Consider the following 25,335-nt stretch of genomic DNA (forward strand, 5'->3'; position numbering starts at 1 on the left):
GCCTGATGATTAAGCACAATAGCTGACATCTGTGGACCTCCAGGACAGCATGTAGCTGCATTCCGTTACCAGCATCACCCTCCCTTCCCTTTATAATCCTGTCCCCTACACCTTGCTGGAAGACAGGATTTGAATGTACGTAAGCGCCCTGTCTTCTTAGTTGGCTGGCCTTCTAAATAAATGCCTTATATCAGTGGTTCTCAACCTTCCTAATGCCGCAACCCTTCAATACTGTTCCTCATGTTGTGGTGACCCCCCAATTTCATGGTTACAAATTGAACATAATTAAAGCCTAGTGATTAAGTACAAAAACAATATGTAATTATATATATGTTTTCCAATGATCTTAGGTGACCCCTGTGAAAGGGTCATTCGACCCCTAAAGGGGTCGTGACCCACAGGTTAAGAACAGCTGCCTTATATGATTTAACCCTGCCTTAATTATTGGACACAGTGAGAGGCAGCCTGAGCCCAACCAGGGGTTTCCTGGAAACACATTTACAACCAACCCAGGAAGCTGGCCTTGCTGAAAATCTACTTCTATCTCTAGTGACAATCTGGGAAGCTAAACAATCACTTCTGTAACAATCAGCCCCAAATGGCCAGGACTTAATAATTGACAGCTTCCCTAATTTTTGTCCCTGCTTTTGAATAAGGATAAACTCTAGAAAGCCAAATGTGTACCAATCACATAGGATGTTCCACTTCAAATTAGCTCACCAACAGCTTCCTAAACACCAGCAGAACTCTGGATCAGGACATATCTGAAGCCTTCCCTTTTGTACACTCTAAAGCTTTTCCACTCCTGTCTGCCTTTAATGTTTTTAGTCTCTTTTTTTCTTTTTAATATGTCTAACAGTGAGTTACTGTTATCCAATTGAGTCATCTGACAATTTTAAATATGGAAGTTTTAGTTTCTCATCCATCTGTATCAACAAATATTAAAAAATTTCTGCAATTCCTTATGTTCTGGCTTGCCTTTGAGTCTCTGACAAAACACAAGTAACAGTAGCTGACTCCCTTGCAAACTCAGAATAAATACACTTTGCTTTTCTTATTTGGCTGAGTCTGTTTATTTCCGCAGCCCTCAGGTCCTGAGAAGGCAAGAAATCAGGCCTGCCAGAAATCATAGTGAGATATGACCTGCCTCGAATGCTGCTGCCTATAGACAGAATTTCTAGACTATACAGAATGTGGGCAATACATAAGAATGTGTGTTAGTATGAATTCCCCTCTTACGCAGCACTATTATTAATCAAATTCAATACACTTTTTTTTAACACTGAAACAAATGGCGGTAGCAAACAAATGACTGAAAGCTTTTAGCATAAAAACAATTTTAAAAATTTAATTATTTGACTTATGACTTATTGACAATAACTTGTTTTGGGTTTTTTAAAATATATTTTATTCATTTTTTACAGAGAGGAAGGGAGAGGGATAGAGAGTTAGAAACATCGATGAGAGAGAAACATTGATCAGCTGCCTCCTGCACACTCCCTACTGGGGATGTTCCTGCAACCAAGGTACATGCCCTTGACCAGAATCGAACCTGGGACCCTTGAGTCCACAGGCTGATGCTCTATCCTGAGCCAAACCGGTTAGGGAGACAATAACTTGTTATGCATTTCAATTATAAAAAATTCTGTTTTACACATTTCTTCCTTTAGCCTCACAAACCTACTGTTTCAGATAAAACCTAAAAAAGTATTATTTCTGTCTATAAAAGTGGCTTTTTTACCTTCTATGTATAGAATTTGTAACTAATCTGCAAACACTAAGATTTGGGTATCATAGTTCTACAATTGAATTGATAAAATTAACATAAGAGCTAAGAACTCATAGGGCTAGGAATCCAAGTTAATTACACATAATATAAAAACATCACAATGGAATGGATTTGATAATTAGATTTATTTTTTTTAAATAGTAAACACCATCTTAAATCAGTAGAATTTCACAGTAGACTTTACAGGCATGTGATATTTGGCTTATGGTAATTAAGTGTAAACCATTGCTTTAAGTGCTGTTTTCAACGATATGAAAAATCACACTTGATTTAAAAACGTTCATTTAATAATTTAAGTTCTTCAGAAAACATCAAAAGTGAATTATCACTATATTGTAAACATGATCAATATAATTCTTAAGCTATGAAAAAAAGAGAATAATCCCAAAAAGCAACACAAATTTCACCTCCTTCAAAGGCAAATATATGCCAAAATTAACAAAAAGGTATTAACAGAATTGACCTGTCAATGACAATAAGGGAAAGAGGAAACTGTGGAAAACAGGGATGATCCCTGGAAGATTACAGTTGTGTGAAAGGTAATGAGGTGCCTTAAAATTTTCACTTGAAAATCTATAAAAGTTCATAATGGTCCATTCGATTATTCAGAATATTTGATCTCTCAGGAAGCAACTTCTAATAGCAGTTCTGGTATGCTAGGTTCAATATGCATTTGGACGGTGCTGTAAAAACAGTGCACATGAAAAACAGGTTATTAAACATGCTGGCAATGACTTCACCTCCCCTAAGGACTCTTTTGTGATTACTAACATCTTTTAAATCTGCACTTCGACTAAGTTCTATGCACATTTACACACCCTGTTTATTGTAGGAAGAGAAGGGAAAAACCTTTAAGCATTCATAGCGAGGCCTCTCTTTATAAATATGAGCCCCAGCCCCAAGATAAGCATCACTTTCATGCACACACACCCAAAAACACTAAAGTAATAAAACTTACTGCTTTCTTCAAAGCTTGATCTAAATCTTCCAGTAGGTCTTCTTTATCCTCTAAGCCCACAGAGAGTCGAATCAGTGTGTCACTAATTCCAAGGGCCTTTCTGTGACTCTCAGGCACTGATGCATGGGTCATAATTGCTCTGGAAGGAAGAATGAGCAAATTTTTAAAAAATGAATATTTTTGATTTCAGAGAGGAAGGGAGAAAGAGATAGAAACATCAATGAGAGAGAAACATTGATTGGCTGCCTCCTGCAACTTCCGGCCCCCCACTGGGGATCGAGCCTGCAACCCAGGCATGTGCCTGGACTGGGACTTGAACCATGACCCCCCTGGTTCATAGGTCAATGCTCAACCACTAAGCCACACCGGCCAGGCCCAGAGTGAGCCAATTTTTTGTCACTATATTATATCAATGGAGGCATATTCTGAATCATAAATTGCAGTCATCTTCTAATTTCTTCTACTCTAAATATCAAATTCTTCATACGCTTATAATTTTTCATAGGCAAAAAAAAGGAATTGTTAATATTATCTTTTCTAGTCATTTAAGTGAAATCCAAACTCTTTTATTAATTTATAGCATCAGTAAGGTATACTCAATCCAGACACTGAAGGTGCCAGTCAAGCACCCCTATGCAGGAGGGAAAGACGGGGCCTCCAGTGTGTGGATTTTAATCCCTTGCCTGAAATCATACCCCATGACCAACCAGCTGAACTTACAAGAGGCCTCGGGGACCAAGAGCCAGTCAGAATTAATTTCTTCTGGATCAATGAATCAATCCAGAACTGGACCTTCTGAGGCAGATCCGGAAAAGGCAACCCAGGATCACTAGTAGCGGCCAGTGTGCAATAGGAATTCTGGCACATAACCCAGGTGTAAAGGCAAAGTACCTACTATGGGTCAGGCATTACAGTGAGAGTTAGGAAACTGGTAAAAACGGGGTATTATGAGATGTTATGAGATGTTATCTTTACCCTAGATAACAAAGCAGGAGCTAAAGACTAAGGCAATTCACAAAACAGAAGCGTCAACACAAACCTGTTTGAAAACTAGGACTGCCAGATTTCAGTGGGGGGGAGATCTCTGTGGGCTGAGGCAACACAGAGGGGCTTATAGTCTTTCTGAACTCTAATACTCACATTGCCACCAACACTCAACCTCTCCCTGCACACTGCCAGTAAAATCAATGCCTAAGTTGCTTTCTCCTACCTCACTTCAGACCCATGGAAAGAAAATCTCATTCATGGTCAAAGTAAATGGGTATCTTCTTTCACTACTCTAAGTTTTACATGTAAACAGCCTCCTTAAAATGTTCTGCCTTTTCAGGCTCTTAATTCCCTAACAGAGCATGCACAGGTAGAAATAAGAACTTAGGCCTCCGAGACCAGTAGACGTGGGTATGAATCTCAGCCCCTCCACATACTGGCTGTGTGGGCTTGTAAAACTTACCTCTCCTCAGAGTGCATTTCCTTATCTGAAATAATAGTAGCTATCACTTATTGTATGCTGCTCATGAAACAGGTACTCTAGGTCATTTATGTGCATTAATTTAATTTTAATGGATAAAAACTGGATATGACATCTATCTCAAAAGTGTGTCACAGTCCTTAATGGAATGGAACATATATAAAGCACTTACATGTACCTGGGATATATCTGCAATATAGTAATGTACTAAATGCCTGATAAAAAATAATCTGTAAGAGTAGTTAACATTTACTGAGCACTTAATATGAACCAAGGCATTAGCTGAGGCATTATTTTCTCCCATGTTCTCACAACAACCCTAAGAGCTGGGCACAGTATTATCCACATTTTACAATGGAGAAAACTGCGGTTGCGAGAGGATAAACAATTTTTCTAAGGTCACAAAATTAATACATGTTTTCAGGCTGGGAGACCAACCCAGTGCACACTGGCTCGGCTTCCTCCCTCTCTGATTGCAATGCTGCACTAGTTGCAGCCAAGTTGGGAGACACAGAAGGAGGGTGATAGAACAGCAAGCTCTTGACCTAAATTCACTCCTCTACAGGCAGCAGGGTTATGGCCTAGCAGGAGCATCTGAGGGCCAAGCAACTTTAAACCAAATCCCTAAACAAACCAGGAGAGGTTTAAGACTCGCCTTCGAGTAATACACATTTCATTACTATGAAAAATAACCCAATTTCATATGCTGAGTGTGCCCTCTTGTGCATCCAGACTTAACAGGCATTTCCTTGAAAGATGAACAAAACCTCTAAGTGTTATCTTAATTATTTGAACATCATTTCTTCTTTTTAACTTTGCAAAATTGCCTAACTCTACTCAGAAACTGTAAACTACGATGAGAGAGCAGAAAATGGGCCCAGATTTTGGTCATCTCTAATACCCCTCAGTACAATGCTTCCAGAACATAGTTATTCCAGAAATGTGTATGGAAATTAAAACACACAAGCAGTTGAAAATTATTAAGTAATGTTCTTGATTGACCACTGCAATAATTATATCATATGGTCATAGTAACATACAATGAAGTCAGGACATAATTCAGGAATGCTTGGTGGGATGGGTAATCAATAAATGATAATCATTATTTCAAATGTTGAGCCCATTTTATGGATAAAAAAATTGAAGCTTAAAGGTTAAGTAATTGGTAGAATAGGCATCAACTCCAGATCCAGCCTGCTGTTACCTCCCCTCATTGCAGAGCCTCAAGAGTTAAGTTGCTAACATATTCCCATGTGACATTTGAGGGATCAGCAAAACTTTTTGAATCTGTTTCCTTATCTGTAAAATAAGGTGCTGCACTTCCTCCCCCTCCCCCTACAGGCACCTATCTCCTAAACTCCAAGGGGCCCCAAGAGACTTGTAACCAGGAGAGCAATGGGCAGTAGCAGCTCGTCCCAGGCTAACCCCCTGACCCTGTCCCCAGGGCCCCTTTTCTCAGACTTCCCAGTGAGCCAAAGCAGCCCAGCCTAGGCTCTCCTGTTGCTTCTCCTATGCCCTTCCTTGTGTCACTGTCCTACATGTTTTTGCTGCAGTCAATACATTCTTGCCTGCTTTTCTACAATGTCCTTGATTGAAATCTTTTCTTAGATATTTGATGGTAGCTAGTTGGGCCCTCTTCTGACAATCAAGGCGTGGAGGTGTTTCATCAGAGACACATTCCCCATTTCTCAGGGAGCCTTGAAATCAGCCCTTCCAGGACAAAGTCTTCATCTCCCTTTCAGGGTGGAGTGGGATAGAACAAGTAGTCCTGGGCCAAAGGCGGAGAGCCCGACATACAACTTCTGCTGGAATGTCCTTCAGACAGAACAGGCGTGGAAGTAAATTCTGGAGAACACTGATAAGAGTCTCCATGAGATTTCATCAGTCTCCATTCTATTGAGTCAGAATCCATTCTGATTAAATAGTACCATGCTCTTCTGATCATTAAATATCTTGAATTATTTCGGGTTTTATCATATTTTTTTATCAAATGATCACTAAAACTGACATCAAAGGTAAAATACTATGAAAAAGAAAAACATACTTACGGAAGCTCAGCAAGACTCTCATATCCTCCCAAGCTCTCAGCCAGAGTAAATAACTGTAGCAAAGAAAAAATTAATTTAGAGCTTCCACCAAAATAAAAATACAAATATCTCAAAGTAAAGGTTTTTAATAAAATGGCCCTGGGACAGAGGATGGGAAATAGTGATTATGAATAAACGATAATTGGGCAAGAAAGTCAGAGGGAAAAAATGAGAATAGAATCCATAACACTGATTTCATTAATTAGACATACTATGTATAAACTTTCACAACATTAAAAGTTGATAAAGGTGAACCTCCTGTATCTTCCTAATTGGCCTTATACATGAACAATACTTAACCTGAGCTCTAAAACCTCAGAATGACTACATCTGAGACCTAGCTCTGTGGTTAGGGGCACAAAGAATATTGGGGACTAGTTATGGTTATGGGAAATATTAATTATGCTCTGTTAACCACGATTGCTTTGTTCTGGTTAAGGAAAGGACAGTCTATTCTGGCTGGGAGCTGTAAGCCCCTGGGACCTGGGAGTCAACCTTGGAATGCCGTCCATTCTCATTCAAGACCTGCCTATTATCATGGAAGGATTAACAACCTTGTTGCCCAAACAATGGAGTCCCGTCCCGCATTGCCTACTTTCCCATTCCTGTAATCCCTACTTCCCCATGTAATCCTTGTCCTACCCTATATGAGCAGCTGGTTTATAGGGGGCTGCAGAGCAGATGTTTGTGGATGATTCAGTCCCTTCTCTGCTTAATTGGCTCTAGTGACAGGCAGTGTGGACCCACTGATTGTCCAGTTACAGTTACCCTTTAAAGAAAAATATCTAAATGTTTAAGTACTTATTTGTTAGTATGTATCACCTATTAAATTAATACATCCATTAAACTGCGGCCTGGAATAGAAGAAAAAATAACTCGGTTTTGGTATTTAGTGTTATAGTAGCAAAGAATTTTATAAATATTTAAAAAATTACTCTCACAGCCATATTAAATTAAATACACACTACTATTTTTCTGATTTCAGAGGTGGACCAGTAGGGCTTTGACGAATCTGGTAGCACCCTATTCTTTAAACCGATAGTATTTAAAACTCAGTGTATTGTGTGAGGTTGATCAATGAAAGCTTAGTGTGTGGTTATGTAAGACTCTCCCTGAGCCCCTGAGAACTTCCTGCCACTGTGGAATTAGACAAAGGCCTTCCCTTCCCTCACTCCAGGCAGTTGCATCCTGGGAGGCCACAGGGTTTGGAAAGCCATTCTTGGGCTGGGTTCCAGCATAGCCTCAGGCATTGCCCTAACAGCACCTTACTTTGAGGTCTCACATAATATTTCATTTGGGAAAGGGGTTTACTTTTTTTTAATTATTGATTTCAGAGCGGAAGGGAGAGGGAGAGAGATAGAAACATCAATGCTGAGAGAGAATCATTGATTGGCTGCTTCCTGCACACCCCCTACTGGGGATTGAGCCTGCAACTCAGGCATATACCCTTGACTGGAATCAAACCTGGGATCCTCAAATCCACAGGCCAACGCTCTATCCACTGAGCCAAATCAGCTAGGGCAAAAGGGGTTTACTTTTAAATAAATTTGAAAACCTATGCGCTAGAACATCCTGTCTTTCTCAAATTGATAGCAGGCTCTGGAGAGCTAAATAAATAAACATATTCAGATATCTGCTACCACACCAAAGCCATTTTCTAACCCAATGCATTTCATGATAAAGAGGTTTGTAGGTGTGATCTGCAGGTACAAAAACATGCATCTGAGTTGGATGGAAGGGAGAGATAATAAACTGCCGTAAGAAGGTCTTGCCTCTAGAATTTAATAACCTGTTTTGAAAGCTTACCTTTAGGCTCTTGAGGAAAGCCTCAGCGTGCTGAAGAGCGCCCTTAATATAAAAGGTGATCATCCCCGGGCAACCTGTGCACTGACGCTTTGCCAGCTCATGCTGAGGATGAGAGGGCAGCCCTGTAATAAAGTCTTATTTTAGAGTCAAACAAGTAATTTCAAAACAAAACAAAAAAATCAGTTTGCTCAAGTAAACTACAAATAAGCCTAATCATGAGCTTTACCCGATGGTCTCAGCTGGCTGCTTGTTCTGGCCTGTCTTTCTCTCTCTGGCTTCCTTTCTATCTCTTTTCTATGCTCTCCATGCTCTAGCCACACCAGCTTTCTTTACACCAGAAGTACCACACCCTATTTTCATCTCAGTGAAAGGGTTCATTTGAAACACTGACAGATAGGACTCGGGTCCAGTGGAAAACAAAGGCAGGTGGAACATAGGCAGGGCAGACACGGCAGTGTGAGCCAGCCTCACCACAGGAAACAACCAAGCAGAAATTATAAAATGTTTCTGGACTCAAAGCGGGAGGCATGGGAAAATAAGGGAGGGCCTGCAACAATAAGGTGAACTGATGAATAGAAACAGGGAAAGTTCAGCACAGGGACAGAGAAAGAACACACAGAAACAGGGAAAGTTCAGGCCCGTTGTTGGGCAAGAACAACTGAGGGAATCAATCAGGTGATGACACAGGTAGACATAGAGCAGGCTTGTAGCAAATATATACCCCAGGACTACAAGGCTTGAGGGGGGCAGCCCATTATTGGGCACCCCCTTCCCCGTGAGGGGAGTCTGAATCTGCTTGTAATACATTTTCCACACTTTTGCTTAAATCGCTCACCGTTCCGGTTATCATCAGGACCTTTGCCTGGAACATTCTCTACACTGACTGCCCTACCCCTTGTTAATTACATCCTTCTGTATTGTCCTGCTTAATATTTGTCTTATTCACCAACCTAGTTCTGTCATAGACAGTTAGACAAGCATGAGCAGAGCAAGGACGATGGGCCAGGTACAGAAGGTCACCAGGGCTGAAAGCCTGGATGCAAAACGGACAATTGCAGGTGGGACATCATCCCAGGATGACCTTTCCTCCCTAGCATATTGCTGGTCATGAGATTAGGACTCCCTGACCTTTTGTCCCTACAGATAACATCTAGCCCTCAGTTGTATTTCAGCTCCCGGCCCAGAAAAACAGCAAAACCAGACCAGCTACACCAAGGCTGACCTCAAGGACGGCTGCATTGGATAATGACTCGCCTGCCCTGGCGCTGACCAGACAATCAGTGGAGAACCTGACCCTGAAAGAACACACCTGGAGAGCTGCTGAATATTCTATTGAGATCTTCCCCTAAAATCTCCATCCTTAACACCCTTAAGACAGAGGACCCAGCTCGCTCTCCTACTGGGAGCATGCCCAGGCCTTTTCCTTCCCCCTCCCAACTCATATCATCTTTAACTTCCTCACTCCCAAGCTCCAAGGGCCCTTCCTCTGCCTCTATAACTTGTTTCTTCAGCCCATTTCTTCTATGAATTACTTCTACCTCTGTAATTTTCTAAATAAATGTTCTCTTATAGTTTGAGTCTTGGCTCTGAATTCTCTCCTAGCCTGAACTCAAGTACCAAGGTTGCTGAACCCAGGTCCAGTCTGACCCACCATCTCACACATGGTGCCTGTCCCCGGGCTCCCAACAGTTCCATAAGAAATCCTTTCCTTTTGTTGATAATTGGATTCCAGTTGCTAGTACAAAGCTTGGTCCGTAGCTGGCAATTAATATTTACTGAATGAATCTGAAATGCCTTGTCCAAGCCTTTTTAACAAATGCTACCCATTCTTCAGTTCACAGCCCAAAACATTTCTCCCTTCATTCATTCAAAATGTACATATAGGGCACTTGCTAGCATAGATACAGGATGAGGCAAAAGTAGGTTTACAGTGACTCTATGAAAAATAATACAATTAATAAATAATAATATAGGAATAAATTCTGTGTTTCATGTACTCATGACTATAAAACTACTTTTGCCCACCTTGTATTTTTGCCTTGGCTTATTAAAGTTATTTGAGGGTAGGAATCAGGCTTAATTTTCCTATACATCTAAGAGTTTAAAATAGCTATTTACTTAAGACCACCACAATTCAAACCATTGGCAAAATAGATTCAAACAGTAACATGTAAGTCCGCTAACTCCACATAAGCATTTCTTCAGGTTGTTAGATGTGAAGGAATTCAAAAAGGAAGAGAACTTTGGGGGGATTTTGATGGCTGTAAGTAATAGAGATGTATCAAGTTCCAACCTAAATCAGAAAAAAGTTAGAGCTAATGGCCCGGCCGGTGTGGCTCAGTGACCCAGCATCAACCCATGACCCAGGAGGTCACAGTTTGATTCCCAGTCAGGACACATGCCTGGGTTGGGGACTTGATCCCCAGTAGGGGGCTTGCAGGAGGTAACTGATCAATGAGGTAACTCTCTCATCATTGATGCTTCTATCTCTTTCTCCCTCTCCCTTCCTCTCTGAAATCAATAAAAATATAAATAATAATAACAACAACAACAATAACACAACAATAGCTGTCCAGTATAAATGAATCAAAATTGTACCTTTTTTTTTTTGTCAGATTGGCAATAAACAGAATTTTTTTGGTGCACTACAGAATTTTAGTAATTACTTTATATGTGCCATGAGATTTAAAAGGCTGAAAATTGCTGCTCTAATGCATATGACCAATTTCTTTTTTTTTTTTAAATGTTTTTATTGATTTCAGAGAGGAAGGGAGAGGAAGAAAGAGATAGAAACATCAATGATGAGAGAGAATCATTGATCATCAGCTGCCTCCTACATGCCCCACACTGGAGAATGAGTGGGAAATCAAACCATGACCTCCTGGTTCACAGGTCGCTCAACCACTGAGGCACCCCGGCTGGGTAAGACTAATTTCTTAACATCCAAGCATCCACTAGGCAACACAAGGCCATAGATCATGTCTATCTTCTTTACCACCAGAACCACCACAGAGCTGACACCCAGCAGCATTCAATAATTAACGAACATGAAAATATATGAAAGCACCTAACTTACAAATAAATGTTACATACACAGGATGCTTAGGATAAGCCTTACAATCCCAAGAATATGTGCTTAGAACTCAGATTAACATACCAGGATAAATAACCTTTTCCACCAGAGGATGTGACTCCAGAAACTGAGCAACTGCCATTCCATTTTCAAAATGCTTCTGCATTCGGACTTGTAGTGTCTTCAGACCTCGGTTGCAGAGGTAACAGTCAAAAGGAGAGGGGACTGCCCCAATTGCTGCAAAATAAACATATCCTGGGTTAGTGTTGAAGGTGGGTAGGAATCCCCAACATTTTCTGACCCCTCTTTTTCATGATAGTGTCTCTGAGAAGCTAGCTACAAAACCCAATGCTTGAGTTTTAGGGGGGCGGGGGGATTAATATCTCAAATCAGAAGCATGAGAATGGAGCATAATTTATGCTTAGAGGAATGGGCTTTAAAATGAGAGGGAAAAGGAATATCCTGAAAATTATGTACAAACAACAGTAACTTTTCGAATATGAACGTAAACAGTCCTTTCTATGATCTTAATAAAATGGGATACTGCACAGAGCTGAGCCTTGTATTTCTTTGAAAAAGTATCACAACATATAGAGAAAAAAGCAGTTCAGTTCCTGTTATTACTGAATGTTCTACGGATAGTCTATTTAGCTTTTGTCTAAAGCAGCCTATGACTTTACATGCCTCCAGGATATGGACCACACTCCGACTTTTTACAAATGAAACTTAACAAGCAGTAAGTTTTAGTTTCCCTCCTCAGAGCCCCCTTTTGTTACTTTAATATTTACTTCCTAGAAGGGCACTTGTATCCCTAATTATGTTTGTATCTTATGTGTTTGTCAAACTGTAATAATTAATTGAAGTCTCTTAAAAATAACTCCTATCTATCCTGGGATAACTAAATAATCTAACCAGGAAGTGATGTGTAGACAGACATCTGATGAAAATTATGTTTATATCTTTTTTTTTTTTAAATATATTTTATTGATTTTTACAGAGAGGAAGGGAGAGAGATAGAGAGTTAGAAACATCGATGAGAGAGAAACATCGATCAGCTGCCTCCTGCACATCTCCTACTGGGGATATGCCCGCAACCCAGGTACATGCCCTTGACCGGAATCGAACCTGGGACCCTTCAGTCCGCAGGCCGACGCTCTATCCACTGAGCCAAACTGGTTTCGGCAATTATGTTTATATCTTATGTGCTATTTAAAATTCACCACCATTTCAGATATAAAAAGTATAATATAAGAAAGTCATCATACCAAATGTTGGTGTTTAAAGAAAAGAAAAAAAATTCATTAAGTCTTAAAACTAAAAATCCACTTGGGCTTTAACCACATTATGATCAAAATTAACATGGATTTGAAAAAACACAACTCATCCTGTGTGTCATTCTGTAAAGTTCCATTACGCTGTAATTAAATCTTTATAACCCCATTTTTCTACTTTCCTCTAAATACCCAAATTTTTTCTGATTTCTTTCTAAATTAATAGAATGCTATCACTTTACAAAATTTAGTGGAAATAAAAAGATTAAATGTAGCTCCTGTGAGACCATAAAATAATCCAGATTTTTTTAATACTTACAATTCTGCAGGAATCGGAGCTTTTCATGGAGGCTCTCAGAATTAACAGACACTAAGCCCATTACAACATCGCTGTGGCCTGAGAAAAAACAAACACTGTTAAGTTAAAAACAACTTTAACTTCAATTTATAATTGTTTTTAATTCAATTTATAATTTCTAAAATGTGATTTTCACTTGAGCGAACTCTGGAAAAAAGCCCTCTAGAATAAGTTTAAATAAACTTTATTTTATAATAGCAAAAGCCATACTCAAAATAATAAAATAAAAATCATATAAAAAGTAAATGTTTCTTTTAAAGCTGTAAGCAGGATGAAAGTATAATCTTTTATAGCAAAATTTAATCTTCTGCTCATAAATCATGAGCATAGTTAGATCTGTTATAAATGAAATCTTATATTTAATCAAAGTGTAATTTTTTTACTTGCTACATGAGTCACAGAGAAAACCTAAATAATAGCGGAAGAAAAGGGATCAAAAGTGTCAAAAATAGCCCTACGCTATTTTCATCGATTCATGGAAAAGAACTTTCAAAGTGTCGATTCTGCATGTCTTACCATTCATATATTTTGTTGCTGAATACATACAAATATCAGCTCCCAGAGCCAAAGGTCGCTGAAAAGAACAAAGGTTTTTATTTTAAATAAGAGATCACTTGAAAATATGTTTCATTACTTGACTATTCGTTATTGTAACAACCATTCCTATTCTAACTTTTCAAAAATATATACATCTTAAAATGTTGCAGGATCCCTGATACTGTTCCCTTTCTTACCTCCCCCAAATAAAAATACAAAGAACTGGACCCAATAGTCGATCCAAAGGCACAATTTTTTTAGAAATAGCAGGTAAACTCAGGCCCATGGGTCTCCTGAACCTGTTTCTCTAGGGCAGTTACTGACTGGCTCCTAAATTTATGACTTACAGCAGAAATGTTGGCATTCTTATGATTCAGTAAACACAAAAGATAACTGACATAAACATTCAGCAAGTAATCTCTTGGATTTTTAATCATTAAAACCTGACAATATATGCTGTGCTTATTCACTTGGTTTGCCATGATCTTGACTCTTAATTACTCCTTTATTACACTAGTTTTGCCAAGTTTAAGTCACTTATGAAGAAACTTGTTTGCACCCAGCGGCGTGGCTCAGCAGTTGAGCCTCAACCTATGAACCAGGAGGTCATGGTTCAATTCCCAGCCAGGGCAGGGTTGCAGGCTCGATCCCCCAATGTGGGGGGTGCAGGAGGCAGCCGATGAATGATTCTCTCTCATCACTGATGTTTCTATCTCTCTCCCTCTTCCTTCCTCTCTGAAGTCAATAAAAATATATTTTAAAAATAATAAATAAATAAACAAACAAATGTCACTTCCTCAGAGATTTGCTTTCCCTGACAAGGCAATCTAAAGTTGCACCCAGTCACTTTAAAAAAAAAAAAAAAGGAAGAAGAAAAAACCATTTGTTTGGATTGTTTCCCTCACTTGTCCTGCAAATTAACCCTCTAGTCTTAAGATGTCTTTGATATAATCAACATATTCATTAAACAATATACTATCAACATCTTTCCATTTATGTTTTCTTTAAAACAAAGAGTGAGTGTGTGTTTGTGTGTGTGTGTGTGTGTTTTGACCTCACCAGCTGTTTAGTCTTTGGAAGGTATTAATGTTGGGGACCATACATGTTTCATAAACAGGTTTTATGTGTGTTTTTTAATCCTCACCTGAAGATATGTTTTTACTAATTTTTTTTTTTAAGAGAGAGAGAAACATCAACATGTGAGAGAAACATTGATGGGCCCCAGCCAGGAATTGAACCCACAACACCTAGGTGTAAGGGAACAATGCTCAAACCTATTTAACCACCCAGCCAGGGCTCATAATCAGGCTTTAAGTAAGATACTGCTCTAAGCACTGTCTACATAGCTGTTTGCTCATCTCTCAAACTAGATGATGTCTAAGGTCTCTTCCAGGACTAACATTCTGTAAACTCTATGGTCAACAGAAAAATCCAGTAACTAACATCTGGTGATTGCAGTATGTGCCAAGAATCATGTTAAACATTCTATGTTACCCAGTGAAACACTGTGCAAAATATTTCACCTAACTCAGTAAAATAAGTACTGTATGACTCTAATTGTACCCATGAGGAAAAGGGACTAAGAGAAATAAAATAGATCACTCAGATTAAAAAACTGGTAGAGCCAGGTCTCCCACCCAGACTACCTGAATCAAAGGGCTCTACTCTGAAACTTGATTCTGGTACGTCTGTCATTGTGCCTTTTCTGAGACTTAGAGGAGATCCAGAAGACAAAAGGCAGGCAAGAAAGAGAATGTATCCAGTTTCCATGAGGATAAAACAGTGAGAGGACCTTTTCAGAGGATTTGCTTTGTGGAATCAATACATGTGGTTGCCTAGGAACACTGTGATTGATTAATTCAACTGGAATGCATCCAGATTGAAATGAAGCATTTCATCCCTGTCATGAGCAATGTGATATGGGCTTCAGGAAGGTAGAAAAACTAGACTATATTTGTGACAGTAACAGGAGAAAGAGGGCCAAGCCTGATGAGTAACGTAGACAGGCCCAGGCTAAAACAATTCACCCCACCTCTCTGGGAATATGCAGGACTCACTGTGACTCAGCCAGATCACTCCTAGGCTGTATTAACTGGACTACTGTAAGTGGTAGATGGGTAAGGAGTTGAGATAAAGAATATAAGAATGAAAATCACCTGTGACGCCCTAGCTGGTTTGGCTCAGTGGATAGAGCATCGGCCCGTGGACTCAAGGATCCTGGGTTTAATTCCTGGTCTAGGGCACATGCCCAGGGTTGTGGGCTTGATCCCCAGTAGGGGGCGTGCAGGAGGCAGCCAATCCATGATTCTCTCTCATCATTGATGTTTCTCTCTCTCTCTTCCTCTCCCTTCTTCTCTCTGAATTCAATATATATAGAAAGAAAATCACCTGTGACAACTAGATAATGCCAGGAGATTTTCACTTAGAAACAGACTGCCTTACTAGGTTTTCTGTTACAAGATGTTACAGGAAACAACTAAAGATAGTCAACCGTCTATATCCTCTGTCATCTGCAACCATGGATTCAACCAACCATGGATGGAAAACATTTGGGAAAAAAAGTTATACCATTGCTGACCCTGGTACTAAGTAGTGAGGCCTAAAATGGTTGTGTCTGGACTGAACATGTACAGCCTTTTCTTTCCTTGTCATTATTCACTAAGCAATACAGTATAACAACTACTTATTTAGCATTTATAGCAAGCATGTCAAACTCGCGGCCAGCGGGCCACATGCCTCGTTGATTTACAGTGTATTATTAGGCATTATAAGTGACCTAGAGATGAATTGAAGTACACAAGAGGAAATGCATGGGTTATATACAACTACTACGCCATTTTATATAAGGAGCTTGAGCATCTGTGGGTTTTGGTATCGACAGGGGTTCTTGGGACCAATCCTTTTGGATACTGAGGGACTATCATCTATCATGAAGGTAAGTGGCCCATGAAGCTATCTGAATGCACTTTAGCCAGGAAGAGTGTGTCAGGAAAGGAAAATAAAAACATAGTAATCCGTTCTGAATAAAACAAAGGATAGTGGAGAACAGGCTTATGCAACTTTCCAGGGAGTCAGCCAGTCACATGAAGGCAGAAGCTTGGCCCAACTTCAGGGACCCAGAATAGAAGGAGGGAAATGGAAACAATTGAGCTTGTAAACACGTGCCTAATTGAAGAGCAGAAGAAAAGGAGCTGGGGTTTCTGGACCTCTGCATAATAAAGAAGCACTACAGAAGTGTAATAAGAATGGACTAGAGGGTGCAGGCAGGAAGGAAAGAGCAGGGAGAATGTAACTCCTAATAAGGAAAGGAAACAAAGTTAGGTTACTTAGAGAAAAGAGAGGGGGGGGGGCGCAGATAACTACTCAATTATAGAGATCCCAAGATGATCTACCAAAAGGAGCCAAACAGAACAGAAAAAAAGAAGAATCTGCAACAACAACAACAAAAGAGGAGAAAAAAAGGAAAGAAATGAAGGACAAATTGGGAAGTTTGGGGGTGGAGATGTATGTAGAGGGGTGGATAGGTAGGAAAAAAAAGATGGTTTAAAAGGAGCACTCTAAATATTTATAGCTACAATGTGAAACAAAGTAGAAATTCATAATACAAATAAGGTTAAGATAGAAAGGATTACACATAATCTATGGGTGCTAAAGGAAGAGAAACTAGACAGAAGAGAAATGAAGAAATAATATGTGACATACATCAAGATGTCACCGAGTACAGCTTTTCTTTACTTTTATTGGGAAGGTTGATCAAATAAAAACGTATTAGGGATGACTGAAAAATGATGTTACTAACTTGTAAGCAACACATAAATATGCAAGTCCCTACTATGTGCAAGGCCCTGACAGATACAATCATAAAATAAGGTCACATCTTTGGAGAGTTTACACATCCTATGAAAACCTAAAAGCTAATTAAGACAACATTTAAAACACACAAAGTCCCATATACAAGATATTAACCTGAGGAAAGAAAGGCCTTGTTTACATTAAAATCATTTTCAAACTCATAAAATCTAGTCATAGTAATTGATTAGACAAATTACTATAATTGGGCCTTTTCTACCATTAGTTAGTATCTTTTCAACCCAATTACAGGTGTCCCTCGAGTCCACTAATCAAACCAAAAAATTTATATGCATTTACCTGGAAATATGCCGACATAAAAGTGTTATCCACGACCAAAATAATGTCTCCATGTTTATGGACAGTATGTGCACAGGCTTCAATGTCAATCATCTTCAAGCTAGGGTTTGTGGGGGTTTCAATCCAAACAAGCTAAAACAATTCAGTAAATGATAATAGTTTATCAAAAACACTGTACAGACATACATCCCATATATTGTAACCATCTGGGAAGCTATATGAGAAGAGCTGGATGATGAAGTTGAAAGGTTCAAATCTGAATCCTAGCCCACATAAATTTCTGAGAGGTCATGGCTAAGTAACTTGCCCTTTGTACCCCTCAAATTCTTCATATGTATAATGGGGCTGGTAATATTTACCTGACAGAGTTGTTGTAAAAATCAAATGAGATAATATACATATAAGCAGAAAAGTACTCAAGGTAATTATTGTAATTATTTTCCATAAAAAAAGAAGATGTATTCCAAAGACATAATTCAGTGTCTGGAAATTTTATTCTTAAGGATAACAGATTGTCTAAAGTTACATCCTAGAATTTTCATTAAAGAGAACTAGCTCTATGATGCAAAAAAAATATATATATATATATATATACATATATATATACATATATATATATATATATATATATATATATATATATCCTTAATGTTAAGTTAAATAATTCCAGATGCACTAGAAATTATAAATTAAGAACCCAGGACTTGAAGAGTATGGGTTTTAGAGTGAAGACGAAAGCAACACACACACACAACAGAAAACCTGGCTACAACTCTGTGGGAACCACGCTGCTCTGAAAAGCTCACTTAAGAAAGAGACCGTATCATATACATATCTGTATATTCCAAAATCTAGTACAATTCAGGGACATAGTTGATGCTTGATAGTTATTTATTTAAGACCAAAGAAAAGAATTCTATTTGTTAAACAAGGTGCCGCTGTATTGAATGACATTATCTACTGATTTCTTTCTAAGAGTTAACATTTCTTTTTAATTACTTATATAAAAGGACAAAAACTCTTGAGTTTTACTGTAGGAAAGATAAGGTAAAGAATCTATAAAAATTATTCCACTCATTACAAAAATTAAAGTAAAAATAAGTAAATAAATACAAAGTAGGTTTACCTGCAAAAAAACCTACTTCAAATGATGAGGCAAATTTTTTGGGGGGGTCAGGGGGAGTTGGGGAATGGATTGATTCAAGTCAGTAAAGAGACATTACATAAAGCTCTGTTGATAAGAATTAATATACTCACAATTTGCTTTCTTTCCTTAGACTAGCTATTTTAATAAGTATCTTTTCTCCCAAACAAGATAAAAAAAATTTTTTTCTTTTGAAAATAAACCTTAATTACTCAAAGTTCACCCTGGTGTTAATCTTCAAAGTATTTGTGTGAGAAAATAGTTTCATTTTTTAGCAGTCACTGCAACATAATCTTGGGTACAATTCAAACCTTTTAATCAGTAACAGAAAGTTGGAAGGGGTTGACTTATAAAAGACATTGGTCCTTCTTTTACCCATGCAGAATTTAAATGAGGTCCCAAGAAAGAATAGCACATATGCCATTCACTTCAGCACAAAACACCTTCCGGTGGCATACAAGCTTCCCAGGATGGAGGCTAAAGATTGCTAGTGGCCCTTTCTCTACTTCTATTATTCTGCCGAAGTATCCCTTAGAACCCTTAAAAAACCACTTTGCTTAGAATTTGGGGGGCTTGACAAGCTTCCTTTTCTGAAATCCAATTTCTGTGATGACTTCTGTTACCAATACTAGCTTGGTAATGCAGTTAAGAATTATGTGCTTTTGCTAACAAATGTTCTAATACTTATCATGTTCTGGGAATTGTGCTAAGTGTTTCATACGCCTTATCTCATTTAATTCACACAACAACCTTTCTATAAAGCAGGTACAATTATCCCATTTTGCACATGAAGAAATTGAGACTTTAGTTAAATAATATGCCAACTATGATACAAAATTAGAATTTGTGTACCTAGTAATTTATGTACCTAATCATTATGCTGTAATACCTAGGAGACACCAGACCTATCTTATTCTTGTTGATGGCTTCCAATGGTTTCTAATAAAATTTGTTATTCAGATTTATGTCCCCTCGTAAACAGAAATGATGAAAACAAAACATCACAGGGGAAAAGCCAAACAAAACTGAATTACCTTGGTTTCTGGTGTAATGGCCTCCTCTAGTAATTTAGTTTTGGAACAATCAACAAAAGAAATCTTTAATCCAAATTCAGATGCAACCCGCCTGAAGTACCTGTTTGTACCTGAAGTAGAAGAGAATCAGATAAAATGGAAAGGACACTGTATTAAGAAATGTTCATTCCTTATTGGTATAACCACTTTAAAAATATAAGGAAGCATCAGTTGCCAAGAAAAATACAACTAAGAGCAATTCTATTTTGGTTAAACAATTTGGCTATTGTGTATTGTAAAGAATATAAGGCTTGGATTTTTTTTTTTTTTTTTAAGCTAGAGAGTCAAATAAAACATACTTGGTATCCACACCAAGTGGCATAAAGCAGAAAATGTTATCAAAACACACAATCTCTACTCTTCAAACATTAAGGAGCCTGCTCTCTAAAACATCAGTGTCTTTTTAAACAATTTCTTCCTAGTACTCAAATCTAAAGTAAGTAAACCCATCTTGGCAACATTGTTAATATAATTCAGGACCCACTTTATTATCTTTAAATATCAGTTGACGCAACACGAGTGCAAGACATCACCTACCTCCATATACATCATCCATACATATAATTTGGTCTCCTGATTTTAAGAGATGGGTAATAGTCATAGTGGCTGCTAAACCTGAAGCAAAGGCCAAACCTAAAATAAAAACCAAGTTAGAGTAAACCAAAAAGTCAGACCAATAGGTTAAAAACACCTACAGCATTAACTTCATGTCCCTCTCTGCTGAGAGGACGGTCATCGCCAACCACCACGTCTCGAGAAGTCCCATGATGAATACCATCACAGAATACCCCCTTTCCATTTCAAAGATAAAATATCTATGTAATTAAAAATACATAAATCTGCTTTAATTAGATAACATTTCTCTGAAACACTTCAAGGAAATAATTTTTTTTTATAAAATTCTGAGATAAAAGGCCAATTGCCAATTAAATTACAGTTTGAAAATATCAGGCTCTAAAGAAATTTCAAACTTGAGGAATAGAGCTAAGCTATGATTCATTAACTATAGGGATATAAAGCTGAGCAAATTTAACAAAGATCAAAATCACACCTGAGATCTGATAAATTTAATAAATTTTATTTTTAATTTTTTTAATGTGAATCTCTCTTAAACAAATGTGATCTCATGTTGAACAAACATAATAAAATAAAAAAATAACTGGCATTGTGCACATTAAACACTATAGAAGAAAATATCCTGACAAAGTATCAATAGATCATCTAGATGATTAAAAAAAAAAAATCACCTGTGGCTGAGAGAAGTGACAATACAATTAACCTTTCAAAAAATAAAATTTAAAAAAAAATCTCCTCAGAGAAGTGTAGGTTAGGATTGCAGTTTTCTACTGCAATAATTCATACAGTTGGCTAAACTTGAAAGCGCAGTTAAAAACAACCATGTTTTCTGGATCCCACTTGAAAAAAGTGTTTGACATTTAAACACTCAGTCTTTATACCTCCTGCAGAAAATAATGCTCCCCACACAGTACTAAATTTCAGCAATTTTGTGTTTAATTTCATCCAAAATAAAACCAACTCTCTCCCCAAAATCTCAAACAAACCCAGTTATTCACATTATTCTTTCTAATTCCTACACTCTTGCTGTGAGAAAACTCCTAAGACTCTGTATTTATTCACTATTTTGCCCTCATTTAGCATCATTTGCATAAATAATACAAAGATATTTAGTAGCAATCCACTCCCTTATGAAAATTGCCACAAGATTCAAGAGCTAATTTCTAATCTCTGAGAGCACATTATCAATGGTACCTGCTAGTGCAAATGTGCCTTGCTGCTATTCTCAGGCACAAATTATCAGGTGAATGAAACAGAATATAAGAAAGCTTATATTCTCTTAGGTAGTCTTATAAAACTTAGTTAATTTTTATCTATTTATATTGACAGCTTCAGATAAAGAGTATCTACATGAATACCAAATGGAAAATTCTGCCATTTTGTCTCGATTCATATTTATTCTTACCTAATAATCATATATATGCACAGTCTACCAGCTGTGGGACCTTGGGTAAAAAATTCAATGTTTTAGTAAAATAACAGTTTTGAACTAGCTAATCCTTATTTCAGTCCAGTTCTACATTCTGTGCTTCTGTAATCTTCTCTATGCATGTAAGAATAGATTCCAGACTTCACAAACTTGGGATTGGAAATCACTTACTGTACTTAGCCCCATCCAATGCTGCCACTGCTTTTTCCAAGCAATTCCTGGTGGGGTTTCCAGAACGGCTATATTCAAAACCCTGAAGGAAAGAAGTCAGAAATCTAAGTTTATTATCACAGTTGTAACTAGACAACTCCACAACTATGGGTTCAGCCTACTGTAATCAAGTTTTATTTATTTATGGCATGTCTTGCCGTAAAAAGGATAACAGTGTTGTGGTACAAAGAGGCCCTGAAGTCAGCCAAACTGGATTAGAATTCCGTACCTACCGCTTAGAGCTACATGCCAACAGGCAAATTACTTAACATTTCCCAGAGTCGATCTCAATAAATGTGAATAAACTACAGATATCTAGTTCATAAAATTGTTGTGACAAAATGAGATAATATATGTCCTCTCCATGGTGCCTAGCACATGCTAACTACGAGAAAACTGATTGCATTATTAGCATTATTATTATGCTAGACTTATCTTTACCCATTAATCTGGGGACATCATGAAAAGGGAATCACCTAAGCTAGGAGTAAACCAAATTCTAACATGTATTTCGTTTCCTTAGAAGTGACTGACGCAAGTTCTGTTTAGCTTCCAACAGGAAGCTATGAAGAGATTCTACAAATGTTCAAGGATCAGATCTTGGCTCTACAAAAGAGATTCAAAAGATGGAGAGTAATTCTTGGCAAAGCAGCTCTACACAATACTTTTCAAAATTTTGTGTTATTTTATGTGTATGTCACCATACTAAATGTGTTCATCCAGTCATTTTATTTAATCCTTGTGCTCTGCTTTGAGAAAAGGAAAGCCAAATATTATAAGGAGTATCACAACCGGAATTAAAACCCGGGATTTAAATGAAAGTCCTATAATCCTACCCGTCCCTCCCCACAAAGCCCTCCTCCTATAGCACATAACAAAAGACAACCACTCTTTACACATTTGTTTCTGATTCAGGAGCTCCCAGTATTAGTTATAAGTATATATTTTAATTTGTTTTGTTGCTTTGTTTCTTTGTTTTTGACAAACTGTATAAACATATTTTATAGGACTCCAGCTACTCTCATCTCTTCCCACCATCACTTTTTATTTTTTTTATTTTTTTTTTTATTTTTTTTTTTTTACAGAGAGGAAAGGAGAGAGATAGAGAGTTAGAAACATCGATGAGAGAGAAACATCAACCAGCTGCCTCCTGCACACTCCCCACTGGGGATGTGCCCGCAACCAAGGTACATGCCCTTGACCAGAATCGAACCTACGACCTTTCAGTCCTCAGGCCGACGCTCTATCCACTGAGCCAAACCGGTTTCGGCTTCCCACCATCACTTAATTGATGTGACCTGCAGCTGTACTTACCAGACAGAAAAATACTGTATTCATGTGGCAGTTGCCACAGAAAGGTACCCCATATTTCCATAAATATTCACTGCAGAGATTTAACTTTGGGGGGATGGGGAGAAGCCTATTTTCAAAGCAAATTCCTACCCCCTCACCCATTCAATAGCTTTCCAAATGGAACTGGAGAATTAGATGCTTCTCATTCAGCCCCTCAAATTCTCTTTAGGCCCTTAACTGATTTTTTAAAGGTATAAAGTGGAGTTTGTGGATTTTACCATCCCTGCTGGCTCTCTGAAAACATTAATTATTAATATCATAGCTACATGGTTAACTTTTGTGCAGAAGCTCCGGCAGCCACACTTTCACGAAACTCTGCATCAGGCACAAACCATATGCTGGAAGACAGGTTGTGTGTACACACACTGATTCCAAAATACAGTAGCTGGAAGTATCCTAAACCAACTGTAGAAATGTCCTTAGAATTCTACCTGACAAAACAATGGGTTAAATCTAAAAGAATTTTCTTCAACTTACTATAGCATAACACAGCAAAGAGGTTTTTGAAGTTTAATCAAGGTTTAGGACCTACAAAGTTCATTTAACTAACTTTTTTCTGAGCCTCAGACACTTTTAAGTACTCCAAGATCCAACGAGTATTCTACCAAAAGGGAAAAGGCTACGTGGTTAACGAAGAGGGCACTCTCACAAACCTTACATGTCATTTATCAGTGACTCTGGGTCAGTTCCTTGTCTCTAAAAAGTGCATAATATCTGTCCTGCCCCCGGATCTGGTTGTTTTGAGGAACCAATGAAAAAAGTGAGCACCATGAAATACCAAACTACTGGGCATTTATAATGTACCATACAGCTTAGCCTACATATCAACAACTTATGTGGTAGGTACTATTAACCCATTTACACAGAATCAACCCGAGGCTGGAATAGGTTAAGTAACTTTGCTCAAGGTCACCCAGATCAGAAGAGGTGGTGTCAGAACCCAAACCCAGGTCCTCTGACTACATGATCTATGCTTTTAATCACTAAACCACACTGCTTACATGATGCAATGAGTTACATTATTGCTAGCATTATTGGAGTAGAGCACAATGTCGCTGAATGCCTAAAAGTGTGGTTCCAGAACACAGCTGGAATTCCAGCTCCTCAACTTATTAGCCCTGTGGCCTTGGACTAGTTACTTGTCCCTAAATCTCAGGGGTTTTGTTTTTTTGGGGGTTTTTTTCATGAGAAAAATGAGAACTTGGTTCAGACTACGGCTGTTGTCAGAATTATCTGAGACAATACATGTAATACACATGATAAAACGCATGTAATTATGTATCTAGTATATAGTAAGTACTCAATAACTATTAACAATTGAATACATCTACTGGAAATGATCTTGATTCTGAGTTATAAAACCCTTAAATTTTATATTTTTATAATTGTTGCTGCTACAAGTAATTCAAGGAAGTTATGATCCTCAGTTTTGAACTGCACATTTACCAGAATCACATGAATTTAAGGCCAAATCTAGATGGCAAGTTGGACAAACTGTTCCTTCTAGTCCTGCTTATCAAAAGAAATATGATCACTGGACCATCCCATACAAACCTTTATTGCAAGGAGGATTACAGGTGTAGCAAACATCCGCCACGGCTGCCTTCCTGATGTATAAGTCATTTTATAAATTACTTGGGTGCCTTTTAAACTTGTCAGCCATCTCTCTTTTCTCGCCCAACCCTGGACCGCCCCAGGCAGACCCAGCTCACCGAGTGCTTGCCAGGAGCCCCCTGCTTGAACGTGGTGGACATGGAGATGGGGGCCACTACAGCCCGAGAGCTCCATTGCTCTGGTTCCTGGCCCACATGGATGGCCTGCGTGGCGAAATGCTGGAAGTTTGGCAGGAAACCGTATGGGGAGACGTCTTTTTTCTGCATGATGAGCTGCAAAGGAAGGAGGGAGGAAAAGGGCGAGGAAGATGAAACTAGGAAACGGGTGCGCGAGGGCTGGAAAGAGACCTAGAAGAACCAGGCAAAAGGGAGCCAACAGGAAGCCAGTGACCTGCAGCCCGCACACAAAAGCCGGACTCGGCGACTCTGCGGCGGAGACTT

At 38.4% G+C, this 25,335-nt stretch overlaps 1 protein-coding gene across 1 annotated transcript; it reads right to left on the bottom strand.

Moving 5' to 3' along the window:
• Positions 1-1,895: 1,895 nt before the first annotated feature.
• CTH (cystathionine gamma-lyase) lies at positions 1,896-25,335 on the bottom strand. Its single transcript, XM_059689184.1, has 12 exons — positions 24,994-25,335; positions 21,890-21,971; positions 20,251-20,346; positions 19,675-19,784; positions 17,497-17,628; positions 13,327-13,384; positions 12,772-12,849; positions 11,266-11,418; positions 8,109-8,230; positions 6,264-6,316; positions 2,748-2,886; positions 1,896-2,472 (listed from the first exon to the last, which is right to left on the bottom strand). Exons 1-12 carry the CDS (start codon positions 25,159-25,161, stop codon positions 2,452-2,454), a joined length of 1,212 nt encoding a protein of 403 aa, XP_059545167.1. The 5' UTR covers positions 25,162-25,335; the 3' UTR covers positions 1,896-2,451.

Source organism: Myotis daubentonii, chromosome 3, assembly GCF_963259705.1.
Source record: "Myotis daubentonii chromosome 3, mMyoDau2.1, whole genome shotgun sequence".
NCBI lineage: Eukaryota > Metazoa > Chordata > Mammalia > Chiroptera > Vespertilionidae > Myotis > Myotis daubentonii.

What these genes read in the sequence shown, in the direction of transcription:
- CTH (XM_059689184.1), bottom strand. Translation starts at nt 25,161, where the DNA reads ATGCAGAAAAAAGACGTCTCCCCATACGGTTTCCTGCCAAACTTCCAG. An exon ending in TTATGTCGGCATATTTCCAG is followed by an intron (nt 13,385 to 17,496) that starts GTAAATGCATAT and finishes TGTTCTTTTCAG; the next exon opens with CGACCTTTGGCTCTGGGAGC. An exon ending in GAGAGTCTTGCTGAGCTTCC is followed by an intron (nt 2,887 to 6,263) that starts GTAAGTATGTTT and finishes TCTTCCTTCCAG; the next exon opens with AGCAATTATGACCCATGCAT.